The sequence below is a fragment of the Falco naumanni genome, chromosome 7 (genome assembly GCF_017639655.2).
Source record: "Falco naumanni isolate bFalNau1 chromosome 7, bFalNau1.pat, whole genome shotgun sequence".
In the NCBI taxonomy this organism is placed as follows: domain Eukaryota; kingdom Metazoa; phylum Chordata; class Aves; order Falconiformes; family Falconidae; genus Falco; species Falco naumanni.
In genome coordinates, this window is record NC_054060.1 from 70,794,733 (window position 1) to 70,811,010 (window position 16,278).

Sequence of the window (16,278 nt, forward strand, 5' to 3'; positions counted from 1 at the left end):
CACGTCAAAACTGATCAAACTGAAAATGTCCTTGCATCAACCCGGCTACCAGTGGGGCCACCGCCATAGGGCGGGCCGGGCCAGCAACCCAGAGCATTTTAACAAAGGGCGAAGTATTTTGAGGGACAAAGAGGAAAACCGAACTGAACTGGGCACCTTTGGTTAGAACGTGACCAGCAGCTGACAGCCGGGCGCTCGGGGGGAGCTGCCTTTTTGGCCAGGTTGTTCTCTAGCTGGGTAATTCTTAACGTCGACTTCTGGAGCATTGAGCACATTCCAGTGAGAGACAGTCTCTAGGGGCAGGTGCGCCGAGTCTTTGTGGTTCTCATCATCTTGTTTCTGGTGTTATCTTCTGAGCTCTCCTGGAGGCTTGCTATTCCTTCGGTTTTCTTTGCCGGTTCAAGAGGAGATGGAAGTGAAATTCACTGGTACCCGTATTTAAGTGTTAGTGCTGTTACCCAGCCAGGAGGCGTTACAACAGCTATTGCTGCTGTTCTGAGGCATCTGCTTGTCTCCAGAAGCTGAGTAGATTTTATGTCCCTTTGGTTACAGCATTTTTGTTCCAAACTGTAAAAGGATGACTTTAGTTAATCATTACCTGGCAGAGCAATGATAGTAACTTAGTCTTTTTGGTGCTGCTAGGTAGTTTTCTGTCTCGCTGGCTGATCCCGCTTGGAAGTTTTCCCTCTGGCTCTGCGGCAGTATCCATCAGCAGGGCAAGGAGCATTCCCAGGGCTGCACTGACATGGCAGTGACGCTGCTACATGGACGCAAGTCCATCGGGGGCATCTCTGCCCAATTACCAACAATAGGGTGGAAGGGGAATTGGCGTTTGCTGAATACAGAGGGAACCGAGGTTCTTTTTTCTAGCAGCTCTGAGAGGTTCTAGTCAAGGGAGAAATTTAAACTTTGACAGCTTAAAGCTCAAGCTTGTCTTCTGGGTTTGGATCGGTTTGTTTCTTTTCTCATGTAATATTTGAGATCGAATGCGTTTGTACTGAAACTTCTGCTCTTTGGGAAGCTGTCGTAATGACTGGCATTTTGTATTTCCAAACCACCTTCAAGATACTAACTAATTCTTATGTCATTGCTTGTCATTGGTGGGAAATAAGTGGCTTTTAAACCTCTGTTGTGAAGGAGGAGATGAGACCACAGAGGAAGCTCAAATCGGAGACAGTCCTGGCTCTCAGCCCGGCGCTAAGGGCTTTAAGAAGTCACCCTGCTTCTTTGCTCAGAAGCAGAGTAAGCGTTGCCGTAGTGGTTTATTCTCTTCTCCTTGCAAATCTGTTCTTTAAACAGCTGGAGAGAGGTGCGTTTTGGTCAGAGGGGGAAAGCGAGCGGGTGACCTGGCTGGAAGAATGAGTATTATCATTAGTGTTCTCGTTATCTTCATTTAGAGCCAGCAGTGGGTTTAGAGCTGTACAAAGCGCCGTAAAGGCATCGCTGCTTCCAGGGATGATTGGCAGGTGGGGCGAGTAGCGAGGCTGATTCTTTGAGGACGTCATTAGCCAGGAGTTACCGTGCTGGTAGGGCGCGCTAATGGTCTGCAGGAGCAAAACAAGGACTTTGTTGCAAGCAAGTTTCTGTTGGTGGGGATGTGAATTAAAAGCCGCTAACCTAGAAATTAGAGGTGATAATTTTCTGGGCAGATCTGTTGGTTTTGGTGTCGGTAGGAAAAACAATTTTGTATGTTAGCCTTCCTAGCTGCCCAGGCTTAAGAAAGCAAATCTGTATTCCAGCTGTCTGGAAATGCGAACCCTAGTTCTCTGGCTCCAAATCATCATCTTCCCCGTACTGTTGCAGAGCCAGCCCCGAAAAGCAGCACGATCAGCGTTCGGGGGGACCCGGGGTGAAATCTCCCCCTTAGCCCCGCCAGGCTGTGGCAGCCCACAGTACAGGGAGTAAACTCTGAAATTTCCTTCCCCATGCGGATACAGTGGAAAATATTTGTGAATTTGCAGTGCACATGTTTCTCTTTCTTTTTTCCCCAGCTGGGTCGCACCCTGCCCTCTTTGCTTCTGAAGCACTAATGATGAATACATGTTTTTTAATGAAACACATTTTTAAAATAGCACATTCAGATGGCAAACCAAAATTCGCTGGTTTTCTCTGAGGGCCTCTCTGAGCGAGGTGCTCAGGTAACCACTGAAATACCGATACTGCACCTCCTTGTGGACCGTGCCCCTTTGGGTAGAATTTGTTGTGTCTTTCCAGAACTGTTTTGACCCTTCTTCACCTCCATTTGTCCTCCCTTGGGATTCTGAAGATCCAGGGCAGGCTCAGCGCTGCTGGGTTACCGCAGAGTGTTTTCTGATGAGTGTGTAGAAGAGTCAGGAACCTGGAGAAAGAGGAAGACGTTTTGTCGTGCAGCTAAATTCCTTTTGGCGCTTAGGCTCGCCTGGCCAACAAACTACCTCAGCAGAGGCCGTTCCCAAGCACTACGTGGATTCTGTAGTTTCTGCCATTCAGAAGGCAAAAGGTCTGCGACGAACCCTTCCAGCAGCCTGCCAGGCGCCGGCCCCGCGGGCGTGCGAGCGAGCCTCGCCATGACACCCTGTTGGATCCTTGTTTTCAGACCTGGACCAGGGAATGCCCTAAAAATCAGGTGGGATCAGGAAGACACGAGAGCTGCAGGCATCTTGTCTCCAGGTTATTGCCATCTTACTCAGATCCTTCTTTAAGCCTCCGTCCTGTTTGTAACACCTACAGAATGGAATGTAATACTTGAAAAGTATGACTCTCTGTCCTTCACCTTTAGCTCCCACTTCCCCCGCGTTTATCTTTTATCTGGGACAAGAACTTTCTGCATCATTGTGTCTTGTATAGGCTGAGCACATAGTTGAAACTTGCCAATAAAGAAAACTATTTATACCATGCGCTGGTAAGCTTGGTAATTATAGACCCCTGAGGAGACAAGCGCCTCTCCTGGAGGTTCATTTAAGACATGGGTTTGTTTTAGCAAACCAAGACCTTACCTGTGTGAGGGTCTCTCTGTATCCCCCGTCAGCGCTGCTAAACTACCTGAGTAGGGGATGGAGAACAGGCTTGCCGAGAGCATCAGTGCTGTGAAAATCAAGTCCCCAAAGTGCGTCACGGGGGAAGAGCCAGGACAGGGCTTCTCCTCTCCCCGGGCCAGGGGTGGGTGCCGCAGGGACGAAGGAGAGGACAGCAGCTGCTGCTGGGAAGCAAGGGCAGTGAGAAGGGGCTCAGGGCTGAGGGGAGGGGAGGAGAGGAAGCACGAGGAGCAAAGGAAATGAAGATTACGTGGGGTGAGGCAGAGCAGAAAGAAATGGAGATGAGAAGGAGGGAAAGCGAGGGCAGGAAACATCCAGGAGCGAAATAGGGCTCTGTTGTGAGGGGACAGGCATTCCTGCAGTTACAGGGCGTGAAAATTCAGTGGAGACTGGAACAAAAAGGCTTTTTATCCTACCTCGAAGTCTGGCTGGGGTTGATCTGTATTCCAAAGGGACAGAGTGTGGTGGGAGAAAAAGAGCTGCTCAGCCGCAGGTGGGGAGGGAAGGGGGCACCAGGGCACCCCTTGCCCTGCTGCTGCCGCCGAGGGGTCCCGTCCTGGCGGAGCCTTGCTTGGCTGCTGTGTGCAACACGGGGTGAGGCAGATCAAGCCGACCTTGGGGCAGCCAGAGCCTGCTCTAGTCTGGATCGCATTAATTAGAGGTTTTCTTGGCTAGAAATATTCCTGAGACAAGCTAACGGTTCAGCTCCGCCGGTGTGGTTGCACCTCCTTAGTTTGAGTGTTACCATCAGCCCATTTGAAACCAGTGTCAGCTTCCAGAGGTTGTGGGTCCCGAGTTGAGCGGAGAAGATGGTGCTGGGCAGGACCTGTGACTCGGTGACTTCTTGGCCACCTCTTGGAGTGTCTGCGGGATTGCTGCTCCCTGAGCCGTCACAGCTGGCGGTTCTGCGCCCAGCCCCCTCTGTGCAGCAATGCCTCCCTCTCTGCTTAGGATCAGTGCTTTTAGGGACACGTGCAGTGGGATACTTCACCAGTGCAGCTGGACTGGGACACCTGGTAAGCTGAGTGTAACCCCCCGGGAGCTGAGGGGCTGCACCAAGGCTGCGGGGAGGGCGGCTGGCCCAGCTCTCCCGTGTTAGCCCCGAGTAAGCTCTGTGGTGGTGGTCTTCACTCTGTAGTATCCAAGCAGGTGCCAAATGCGTTTTTGCTTTTCCTCTGAAGACGGAGAAGCTCAGCCCAGTCCCTGCCTAGGAAGGAGGACGTACTTAAGGGTGTGTTTACTGTCAGGGGTGCCTGGAGAACCCAAAAGCCGTGTGAGCTCGACTCTGTGCTGGGTGGAGAGGTGGCAGCGCGGCGGCGGTGAGCGCTGCCAGTCTGCTGGCGCTCAGCGAGTCCCCACCGCCTGGGGAATCTGCACCTTTTTTTCTTTTTTTCCTAAATTGATGCTGGCAAAAGTAGACCTCGACCAGTTCCTACCCCTTTGTCACCTACCCTGTTTTGTCCATGTTGTTGCAAAAGAAACAAAAGATTGTTGCCTCTGAGTTCTGAGAAAGCCCTTTTCTTAGCGAGCGCCCAGAATGGCCTTGGGGTCAGCTCCGGGGGGGGCAGTGGGTGGGCACAGGGCAGCCCCAGCGCCGTGCCCAGTGGCCACCTTTGGCCTCGGGTCCCCTGCACAGAGGGCTGATCCTGCAGCAGAGCTGGGAAGATGCTGTGCACGTGTGAGCAAGGGCGGGGGTTCCTCTGCTCCTTACCCAGATCTTGGCCTCTCGGGTGGGGGCATGCCAAAATGGAGGGGGAGAGGGCACTTAATTAATTAATTAAGCAAGCCCTCCATGCCTGGCGTTGCCCTCCGTAAAGCGGGTGCTGGCAGTTCGGACGCGGAGCTGGTTTCCTGGGCTGTGGGCAGCGGGAGCAGGCGCTGTTGGGGGAGGCGGCACAGTTGCACCCAGTGCCGGCTGCGGCAGGAGGCTGCGGGTTTCTGCTTGTTCTGGGCTAACGTGTAATTTCTAATCATAGTCTCATGTTTCTTTAATTATCACTGGCATCAAAACGGTGTTTGACTCTGGAGCCAGGAGCAGCGTCTTACCCGTCAGTCAGCTCTCCCTTCCAGAAGGCACGTTGTCTCTGCGTCGTCCCTGGTGCCACACGCAACAGGCGGCCGAGACCCTCCTTAAGGAGGATTTTTGCTGCCGCAGAAGCCGCCGTGGCTGGGGCAGGGTCCTGGCAGCCCCACGCAACCGCAGCCAGCAGGCAGTCGTGGTCCGGCTGCAGCTGCGGGGCCCCCCAGGACCCTTACACGGGCGGAGGTGTCTGGCCGCCTCTGTAGTCCCACAGAAGCGAAGCGCAGGTCGCAAAACTTCATTAAGTGAAGATGGAGCGAGGTCCCAGGGGCCGGAGGCTGCCAGCACCGCCTGCCCGGGCTGCTGCGGAGGAAGGAACCCCCTTTGCTGCGCCGGGAGCGCGCTGAGCCGCTGCTTGCCTGGGTGCTCCGGCCCAGCAGCAGGGTGGCTTCCCATGCGGCGCTTTGTCTTTCGGGGCCGAGTGGCTCTAACCTGCAACCACCCACCACGTCGTCCACAGCCGAGGGCAGGTGGGTTTGTGAAGGTTTGTGAAGGCGGCTCTGCTTGTATAGAGAAAATACTCGGGCCCCGATCGTGGCTTCGCATTCCTGCGATCGCAGCGGCACCACCTCGGTAGGTGTGTTGGTACCACCGCCCCGCCGGTGCGCCCCGTCCCCCACCCCAGCATTTCACCCTAGACCAAGCCATACAGCAGGAGTCCTGGCGTGGGGATGACCAGGAGCTGATGCTGCGGGTGCCACGGCGGAGTGCGGTCCCTCCCCAGCCCGCCCGACGTCTCCAGGTGCTTTTGGTGACCAGCACCACGGGCCTGGCGCTGCGACGGGACGGAGGGTGGCAGCTTCTCCCCCAGCTGGGTTTCCCTGTGGTGAAGCACTGGGTCTGCTCTCCGTGGGCCGGTGCCACCTGTGATGTCCCTCTCCCCCCCCCCCCACCTCCATCCGTGCAGGCCCTGGTGTAAAATGCCCTTTGTGACTGGCACTGCTCTGTTGTCACAGAATCACATCAAGAGAACACCGACTCACGAGCTGGTTTGGGGTTTTTAAATATCTATTCTTTTTAGCCTGACGCTCATAGTGATCTGCAGTCTCTTTGCTGCCTTCAAGTCTCTGGTGGTTTCAGTTTTGGTACAAATGTGTTTAGATTTTAGCCAGTTAACAGGGGCGGTGGGGTGGTACAGAGCATCTGATCAATTTGTATTTATTTATTTTAACATTTTACTAAATAAAACAGAATAAAACCTCACGTCTCCTTTAGCTGTATGTACCAGGCGGGGACAGCAGGTTCCGCGGGGGCTGGCAGGGTGCCCCCGGAAAGCCCCCAGCCCCAGGAGGGGTGGCTGAGCGTGGCTGTGCGTGACGGCTGTGGCACGCTCCGGCTCGAGGCTTTGCTTCCTTGGCAGGGAGAAGGGTGTTGCGTTAGTAGAAATGAATTTTAGCTCTAAAAGGGGTTGTGCTGGGTTAAAAGCAAAATTCCACGGGCTCTGGCTGCCTGGCTGCCTCCAGCTGACGCTGCCCGGCAGAGGGCACACGGAGACCAGCACCGAGCTGGGTTTACTCCAAGTACCCACAGCCCCTGTGGGCACATTTTGGGCTAAGGACTGTCTAGGTTGGGAAGAAGTACCCGAAAATGATGGCACGCGGTCCTCCTGCTATAGGCACAGCTGTACACCTTCCAAAAAACCCCACCGAGCCAGCATTTTTGTAGCCACCTAGCCCTCCCACAAACATGCCGGCACTGCTCCAGTGCCGCACCTCTAGCAAAGACAGGCTAAATGACTGTCTGGATCAGATCTAAACCCATCATCATGTCGTGGCAGCGGCGCGACAGGGATGAGCTTTGACTCTATTTATTAAACACGAGCTGCCTGCTGGGGACTGGCGGGGTGGAGCGGCGCCTGCTTCACAGCTATTAGCAATGTCTTCCCAGCCCTTTCCCAAATAAAGCCTCAACCACTTGCTCCTGGCATACCACTCGTCCTTCCCGCCCTGCAGAGGCCAGGCTGGCAGCCTGTCTGCCCTGAGCACCAGTTTTTATTCCCAACAGCCTTGTAAAGCCAAGGCTGTTCAGGCGGGAGCCCCGGTCAGCCCCGCTGCCGTGCCGGGAGCCGGCAGGCCTGCCACTTGGTGACACAGACAGTTCTTTTGCCTGCTGTTGCTCCCTGCTCCCCAACCCTCCCGCTGTGCCAGCCAGAAAGGGAAAAGGCTCCAAACGTGCCAGGCGGAGCAAGCCCAGTGATGCTTTTCCCCGGCTGAGGCTCAAGCTGCCCCTGCGTTGCTCTCCTCCCGCTGCCTTCCCTCCAGGGGACACGTGCAAGCTCACAGCAGAAAAAAAATATTAATAACCAGGCAGTTCTAACAAGGATGTGAAAAAGAATAAAAAATGCTTTAATTTAAAAATTAAATTAAAAAGAGAGAATAAGCAAGAGGCGCTTGTGCCCTTTCCATACCCCGCGCTTTGTATGGCTCCTCCTAGCCGCTCCCACCATGGACGGAAAATCCTCACACCTGCACAGAGCTGGCCCTTGCAGCCCGGAGTAACACGAAGGAGAGAACAGCGGAGACTGCAGCAGCAACTAGCCCAGAGACCCTCCAGGGCCACCAGCAAAATCATCCAGGAGCAAGAAAGGATTAAAAAAAAAAACCCAAAACAACAAAAAAACCCCAAACCCCGACACCCTAACCATTTAATTTTTATGAGAAAAGTATTAAATAATTTAAATAGCGTGAGGAAAGCGATGCATCCTCTGTGCTCCAGTGTGTGATAGCGGTGGAACAGTGCCCGGCCAAGCTGCTCTGGGCCCGGGGATCCCGCCACAGCGCTCAGCTACCGTCCTGTCCAGTGTCAACCACATCCCTGATTGTCGATGGCAATGTCTGCACTGCCAAGAGCTGGGGGGGAGCAGGGTGGTCCCCTGTCAGGAATTTCTCCAAGCACGTGCCCGTGGCAGCGGTTCGCAGCCCTGCCCCGCGGGGCAATGCCAGCCCCTGCCATGGCTGCTGCCAGCTGGGAGGCACCAGCCCGTTCCGGGAGCTCGCTGCTGGGGCCAGCAGCCAGCCTGTCCTGCTCCAGCGGCTCGTCCTGCTCTGGGGGACTCCCACAGCACCAGTACTGGGGCAGCTCTGCTGGCGGCTTTGCACCCATACAGATGGGGAGTAACAATACCTTGCCCTGTTAACCAGCCAGCCTCGGTCGGGGCTTCAGCCAGGTCTCCGCAGCTCCCAGTACTCCCTGGCCCCAACTCCCAGGGGCTTTCTCGGAGCCCACTCCACGCAGGACCCACAGGATGCTCTGCAGCCTCACCTCCCACTCCCCAAGGCGCCGGAGGGGTGTGGGGAGGACTGGGACCTGGGGCCACCGAGCAGAGGCAGAGCAGGGCAAGGTACAGCTCCCAGAGCTCTCCAGCTGCCAGGCTCAGGGAGGTGAGCGAAGGAAGGCTGAGAATCCACATCTGCTAAAACAGGGGAGGGAGGAGACCCGGCCCCCGGCCCCGGGAGGTTCCCCTGTACCGCAGTTAGGCTGCTGTTCCGAAAAAACCCTTGGCCACGCCGCAGCAGCTGGCCTGCAGGCACTGGCTGCCCTCGCGGCTGGCGTCTTCCATCCTATCTACGGGCATCCCTTTGCCGGGCTGGAGAGGCTGCGCTGCCAGCTTGGATCCCCGGGGCCAGGCTGCGGCGGTGGGCCGGGGCAGGAGGGGCCCTGAGCCCCCTCTCCAGCGCACTGCTAGCACCCCGCACCCACTGCACCCAGGCGTCAGAGGCTCCTCTCGGCGGTGAGGTATTTGAGTGCGGCAGCCCCGTACCGCCGCGACAGGTCCTGGTGGAACTCCTCCCGCAGCGTCTGGAGGCAGCCCCGGTACCCTGCGCTCAGGCGGAACTTGGAGATGTCAAAGCTGGGGGCGTGGGGCATGTGGATCATGAAGGCGTTGGGCAGGACCAGCAGCTCATACTCCTGGGGGCAGAGCGGCAGCCCTCGCCGTCAGCACCGGCTCGGCGGTGCCCAGCACCTCCACGGGGCCCGGAGCAGCCCCTTACCCACCTGCGCATCCAGCTCCATGATGTGGGACACCTTGTTCCAGCCGAAGCCCACGAACCTCTGGTCATACCTGGGGCAGTCTCGCCTCACTACAACGTAAGGCTCGAAGTCCGGCTGCCACGCCACACGGTACGGCACGGTGGCCGTCCGCCACTTGGCGTAGTCAGTTGGGGCATGGCCTTTTGGCCACACGTGGTACCTGCGGGGAGAGACGGGAATGGGAGAGCCGGGACAGGCAGAGGGTGCAGGGCGGTCCTCTGAGCCGGCTGCCCCGCAGCCCCGAGGCACAAGGGTACAAAACTGGCTCCTGCCGGGCGCGACGGCCCCGTTGGATGGTGGGGCAGCTCCAGTTCCTACCTGAAGGTGTAGAGGGATCCCATGTCCAGCATGGAGAGCAGCTCTGCTTTGGATTTGGGGAAGGTCAGGCGATAGTGCAGGGTCTCAAAAGCCGGCACGATGAGAGCTGCCTTCCTCTGGGGCAGCTCCAGCTGCTGGATGGAGTTCCTAGGGTGGTAAGAAGGGTGTGAGGTCCCCTCAGCTGTGAGCCACGGCCACAGCACCCCTTCCTCAGCCCTACCAGCCTGCCCACCGCTCTGGAAGGGCATTAATTGGTTTTAGACACTTTGGAGTGGTGCCATGCAGGGGCAGGAGGAACTGGGCACCCCTCACAGCTCCTTCCTCACCCGGTGGCATCTGACAAAAGCAAGGCCAGGATCCCAAGGCTGAACACAAAGGAAACAGCTTCCGCACGTCGGAAACTGCTGCCCCGAGGTGTTTCCTGCAAACCCTGGTGCTGGGCAGCCTGGCAGGCTGAGCGAGAGCGGCTGGAGAGAGCCTCACCTGAGGTAATTGTAGAGGCCGTACATAGGCAAGAAGTCAATGTCCGTCAGAAAGACGTACGGCGTCTGCGTGTTGGCCAAGGCCACGTTGCGCAGCAGGTTGATGGGGTAGAACTGCCCCTCCTTGTAGACGATGTGGTAGGCGACGTTGCGGCGGGCGCTCAGCACCTCCGAGGCCTGGGCGTAGCGCAGGAACTGCTGAGCCTCCGCATCCGACATGTACAGCGCCAGGCTGATGGGGCCTGCCCAGTGCTTGCAGATGGCCTCCAGCATCTGTAACCTGCGAGGCAGCAGGCACCGCGTGAGCGTGGCGCATCGGCCAAGCTCAGAACAGGGTGCCTGCCCGTGAGCTGCACACACCAGCCGAGCCCAGCGCAGGGGGCAGTGGGAGGAATGCTCCTAGCCTGGGGTCTTGCTCCCCACTGCAAAGTGCTGGTGTGGGGGTGAGGAACCCGTATTTCAAGATCCCTGGTAGCTCCCAAGCTGCGGAGCCTCCCCAGGGGAGCGGAGGCAGGATCCGACCTCCCACCACCCCAGCAGCACTACCTGTCCATGGAGAGCTGGGCCACGAGGGTGACATCGGTGGGGCCAGGAAGGGCCAGGAACTCGTACTGCAGGAAGAAGAGGTGGATGCGGTGCTGCGTGAGGTGCTGCTGGCGGAAATCGTAGCAGGGATCGTCCTCGTCCAACTCCTCCAGTGCCTGCTGCAGCTGCAACGCCACGAAGGTGAGGGAGAGCAGGAGCCCCACGGGGCGGCTGCGTGGGGTCTCTGCCCACCACATGCTCTGGGGCTGGGGACAGTCACAGCCGCCCTCACCTGGTCGCTGGGGGGGGCTGGGGAGGCTGGCACAGCCGAAGAGCTCCCGGCGCAGCAGGTTCCCATCGTACTCCAGGAAGGTCAGGTAGAGGTTGCGGAAGAACTCCACGTGCTTGTTCTTCACGCGCAGCTTCTTGGGCGAGTTCCAGTGGATCACCTGAGGGCAGCGGCACGTCACCCCACGGAGGGGAAGTCAGCAGCACCCGACACTTCCCCCAAGCCCCCAGACCCCTTGCTGCCTCCTCCAGCGCACGTGCCGTCTGTCCGGCCCTCCCCAGGCCCAAAGGCAGCAAACCCAGCGCCCACCTTGAGATCCGAGAGCTCGGTGTAGCACTGCTCCGAGCGGGTGTGATCGGAGAGCTGCACGTTCCAGAAGCAGGGGAGCCGGTACACCAGGGCCGGGTTCTGCTTGATCACCGCGTTAAAGATGTCCTAGGAGAGAGAAAGGCGAGTACAGAGGCAGATGAGGACGGCACAGCCCTGCCACGCCAGCAGCGCTACGGGAACACAGCAGGGCTGACCGCCCTGGAGAAGGGACCGTTACCTGGTCGGCCAGCGAGGTGGAGAGCATGCTCATGAGCTCCCGCTCCGCCGTCAGCCGCCACATCTGCTCCCAGCCCAGGCGACGCAGGCGGTCCAGAAGGAGCAGGATCACCCCTGGGTGCCAGGCAGGAGGCCACTGGGTCACCGAGGGAGCACCCAGCCATTACAGAGCTAGAGCATAGCAGCCTGCATGCCTTCAGTCCCTGGGACACGCCACTCCCCTGCGCCCACCCATACAACCCCAGGATGCTGTAGCAGCCCCCTTGTGCTCACCAGACTCTCCTGCCTCACCTCAGCCATCCCCCGCCTCCCCGTGCCCAGCTGGATGCAGAGCCCTGAGCTGGATGCAGAGCCCACCCCGGCAGCCCACACTCACCCGTGTTGAAGCCGCGTCCCAGGGCCGGCCACGGTTTGTGGTTTTTCCACAGGTTGCCCAAATACCAGTCGCTTTGGTTCTCCACCAGCCCAATCACCTGCTTGTCTGTGGAAACAGATGGACAAGGACGCAGCCTGTCTTGCTGTAGGTTCAGAGGGCTCGAGCAAACCCGCCGCGTCGGTGCTGCGGCAGACGGGGACTGCCACCCTGAGCCCAGCACCCAGGGACTAGCCAGGGCCCCAGGGGCACCCTGTCCTCACCAGAAAACTTCCCAAAGACGGCCCAGAGCTCGGCGATGTCGGTGGCGAAGGTGATGTCGGTGTCCAAGACGATGACCTTGGAGAGGTTGGAGGGCAGTGCCTTGGTAAGCGTCAGCTTCATCAGCCCGTAGATGCCAGAGTAGTGCTTGTTGGGGATCCAGGACACCTCCGGCTGCAAGGCAACAGGGATCAGGGCTGGGCACAGCCACGCGCCCCCTGCCCGCGCAGGACGACCACGTGTGCCCAGTGCCCCACGCAGAGGAGCAGCACACCTGAGCTGTGCAGCCAGCCAAGGCTGGAGCATCACCCCCAGCTGTGTCACCAGCAGCCACACACCTTGCCCCGGGCCCTTCAGGTGCTCACTGGCTGCACCCACCTCCTTCTCCTTTGCTCTCACCCTGGCCTGGCTCTTCCTCAAGCCACCAGAACCTCTACCTGGACCCCAGTGTTTCAGTGGGGGACCCAGCTCGCTGCAGAGGCAGCACTACCCCAGGGGCCTCCCCATCCCTCCAGCACCGGCCCTGTGCCCCCTTCTCAGCCAGACCAGCAGCAAGTCCAGGAAAGGGAGCAGGGGAGTGAAGGACCTGCAGGAAAAGTTAATATCCCACCCCCACCCCCACCCCCCTTGTCCCTCTGAGCACTGGGCTGGGACACAACAAAGAGGCTGCAAGTGCCTGCCTTCAAGTCATCGGCGTTGTAGAAGCTGACGTGGACGGAGGGCACCATCCAGGACTGGAAGAGCATCTGGAGGATTCGGTGGGCCACGGAGTCCGTGATGAAGTGGAAGTGGAGGGGGTTTTTCCTGCCAAGGGCAAGCGCAGCAGCACTCAGCACCACAGCGGAAGCAAGAGACAAGGGTCCCCATCCCTCCCAGCCCTGCCAGGGGCTAAGGGGGAGATGGAGAGAAATCAGCCATCTGGGGGAAACAAATCCCCCTCTGGCCCCCTAAGCAGTGGCACAGGGGCTAGATAGAGGCCCCAGAGCCCCTCTCCTGCATCACTGCCCCCCCTGCAGCATGTGGCAGCTCATCTGGGAATCCCAAACCAGTGGGCTTCTGGCACAGCACCTCCCTGTTACCTGTGGAAGAGGATGGATTTCACCAGGGTGACCACATCCCGGCTCGCGTTGTGCCCGGCGCACACAATCGCAATGTGCAGGAGCTGCCCAGAGACAAACGGCACCTTTTTGAGACTGGACACCCCCCTCCTTGCAGGTGCCTGTCAGCTCCTCCCTGGGGAAGAGACTCCATAACCCAGCCCCTCCCCTGGGGAAGGAGCCCCACAAGGAGATAGGAGTCCCTTGGCTTGCGAGGGAGGACAGGAGTCTGGCTGCCACTCCTCCTGCCTGGCTTCCCTCTCTAGAGAAGTCAGACGCCCTCACCCACCGACTGTGGCCCGTTGAGCACCATGGAGAGCCAGGATGAGGCCCCAGCACAGCCAGAGCATAGGGCGAGCCGTGCCAGGTGGATTGCACATACATCCACGCTCAGCCAGGGCCCCAGCCTCCCACCCGACATCCCCTATCCACCACGCCACCGTGCCGGTGCCACCACCCACCTCACACTTGTGCACCGTCCGCTGCTTGGGGCAGGCCGTGCGGTTGCTCCTCTCACCCCCGTGGGGGTCCCCATCCTCGGCAGAGGTCCCCCACTGCGGGCTGCCATCGCTGCCTTCCGCCTGCGCCTGGCCGAGCTGCAGACGGAGCTGCTCGTTCTCCTCCTCCACCCGGCGCACCCGCGAGGCCAGCGCCTCCCGCTCCACGTCCCGGGTCGGCTGCTCGCCCAGGCAGGGCGGCAGCAGGAGGAAGCGGCCATCTGCAGGAGACAGGGGCCATGCGGTGGGTATGGCGAGGCAAAGCCCGGCCGCGAGGGACAGGGTGTGGACGGCGGGGCAGACCCCGGCTGAGAGGTCCTGGTACATCCCACATGTGCCCAGCCAACGTCACAGCTCTGCTCCCCTGATCCCCAGGGATGCCCCTGGAAACGCAGAGCTCAGATATACCTGCAGCGACTGGCACGGCTAGAGAGCAACCACCCCAGGCCCCGGCCTCCCCCGCCCACCCTCTGCTGCAGACTGATCCTTGATCTGAGGAGGAAGAGAAGGACCCACTCACACTCGAGGCTGCCCACGAAGAGGTAGAGCCAGGAGAGGAGGATGGCCAGGGTCACCGTGGCGAGCAGCAGCTTCAGCTTCATGCGCCAGGAGCGCAACATGGTGTGGTGGCGGGACACGGGCGGCGAGGATCAGGTGGGCAGCCCCAGCCCGGCTGGCCCCGGCATCCTAGAGCCTGCGAGGGGCAGGGGAGCAGAGAGAGGTGTTAGCAGCAGCCCTGCAGCTCCAAGGGCCTCAACAGAGACGGCCACCCCTCACCTCTCCAGCGCCCTTCACCTCTCCAGCGCCAGCCTCTCCCAGCCAGCACCCTCCCAGTCCCCCTGTGCCGGGGCACCCGGACCTCCCCTGGGCTCGCCCTGCCACCCTGCCACGGCCACACAGCCCTCGTGGGGAGGACCTCAGACACGGGAGGAGGGAAGGAGTCCCCCAGGTGATCTCACTCCAGCCCTGGTCCGTCCCACAGGTGAGGGGCAAGGGCAGGCGCCCAGGGGAGGGGAGGCTGTGCCGGCCAGGTGCGCCCCAGCTGGGTGCCGGTCACGCGGTGGTTAATGAGCCTGCCCTTGGGAGGGAGCGCAGGTACCTGGGTCTGCAGACGCCTCCCCCTGCTGTGTGGCGAAGTTTGGTGGAAAAATCCCAAACGCTTGGGTGAAACTCACTTCCCGGCGCTGCTGACTCAACGGGGCATGCCGAGGGGCTCCCCCAGCCCCGCCAGCCCCGCGGGCTGTGCTGCTTCCATTCCTCCCGCAGCAGGCAGAGCACCCTGCTCCCCACCTCGCTCCTGCGCCCAGGCCCATCACGGGGACAGAAAGATGCCCGGGGCAGACAAAGACCCCACAAAGCAAAGGCACACCAACCTCCTCCCACCTCGCTCCGCACCTCCGCCTGCCTGCTGCAGCGAGACTGAGCCCCTGCCCTCAGTGCAACATCTGGAGGCTTAACAAAAGCTGCCGCAGAGATGAATGGGCCGGATTAGGGGCTGCTCACCCCTGCACACACCCTGCTGGAGCCCCCATTGATGTGCAGATGCCCATGGGGCCACCAGCGCCTGGGGGCTGGAACAGGCAGCCTGGGAGGACATCACCCCGAGCAGCCCCGGGGCCGGGGTGCAAGTGCCGGCGGGTGGGTGGCAAGTTGGGCAGGAGCGAGGGGGAGGCAGCAGCAAGGGGCTGGGGCTCTGCACCCAGGGAGCGCAGCCACGCTAACTCACTGGGGGATGCCAAGCCCCCGCAGCAGCGGGCATGGCCCCCCAGGGCTGCGCTCCCTTTCCCTGCCGGCACCTCGAGCAGGGCCCGGCCTGGCCTCGCTCTTCCACTCTGCGGAGCGGGCCAAGCGCCGGCGTGGCGGGGAAGAGGGAAGCCGATGCACGGAGCACAGCAGGCCCAGGCACCCCTTCTCCCAGCCACGGCCAGGAGCTGGGCTGGGCCTGGCGAAGTCTCTGCGCGCTGCTGCCAGCCTGTCTGCCACCCCACAAGCTGATCCCCACCCCTCCTGCCTGGGCACCCCCCAAACTGTGTGCCGAGCTGGCAGCAGGAGAGGCAGGATGAGGGAGGTCAGCCGGCACGGAGCAGCCTGGCAAGTGGAGGGATGGGAAAGGGACTTTAGCACGTATGAAGGCAAGAGGCGGCGGTGGTGGCACACAGCAGCACCCCTCGTGCTCCTGCTTGCCCCCGTGGCCCCTCTGTGGGGGTCTCACTGCAGGAACGGCACTCTGTCCCCAGTCCGCACGTGAGCGCGCTACTGGGGCGGCAATTTTGGGGGACAGGATGGGACCAGCAGCAGGTCAGTTGCCAAAGAGCCTCCCGGAGGCACCCAAAGACTCCATCCATCCCCCCATAGCACCACCACCCCTCCTGCATCGCCTTCTCCCCGCCTTCACCTTCCTGCCCCCCAGAAGGTGGTTTCCTTACCTGCCTTTCCCCTTCTCCTCCTGCCCAGCCGCCGGCAGCCGCTGCTGCTGCTCCCTCCGGGGCTGCCTCACCCGTCCTCCCGTCACTCCTCCCTTTCAGATCTGACACTTCCCCCCTCTCCTCCCCGCTCTCAAACCCAAGCTCCCCCCGCACCGGCCCCCCTTTCGCAGGAAGAAAGAACAAACAAAACAAGAGATTAAATTCGCTTTCTGCTCAAGAGCCCCCAGCGCCAGGGGCACGGAGTTGCCCAAAGTAAGTCGGGAGGAATCCGCCCGCCCTCGGCCCCCTTCCCACTCCCGGGCCTCAGATCCCCTCCCTTGCTGCGATGCGGGAAGCAT

At 60.1% G+C, this 16,278-nt stretch overlaps 1 protein-coding gene across 1 annotated transcript in view; it reads right to left on the minus strand.

Moving 5' to 3' along the window:
- Positions 1-1,079: 1,079 nt before the first annotated feature.
- Positions 1,080-16,278, minus strand: part of LARGE2 (LARGE xylosyl- and glucuronyltransferase 2) — a 31,120-nt gene continuing 15,921 nt past the window's right edge. The window contains 15 exon segments of the mRNA XM_040601642.1: positions 1,080-9,003; positions 9,091-9,286; positions 9,445-9,591; positions 9,928-10,206; positions 10,473-10,636; positions 10,744-10,758; positions 10,760-10,900; positions 11,050-11,175; positions 11,288-11,400; positions 11,663-11,767; positions 11,923-12,094; positions 12,601-12,724; positions 13,000-13,082; positions 13,479-13,735; positions 14,035-14,208. Coding sequence (XP_040457576.1) covers positions 8,806-9,003; positions 9,091-9,286; positions 9,445-9,591; positions 9,928-10,206; positions 10,473-10,636; positions 10,744-10,758; positions 10,760-10,900; positions 11,050-11,175; positions 11,288-11,400; positions 11,663-11,767; positions 11,923-12,094; positions 12,601-12,724; positions 13,000-13,082; positions 13,479-13,735; positions 14,035-14,134 — 2,220 coding nt within the window. The 5' untranslated portion in view covers positions 14,135-14,208 and the 3' untranslated portion in view covers positions 1,080-8,805.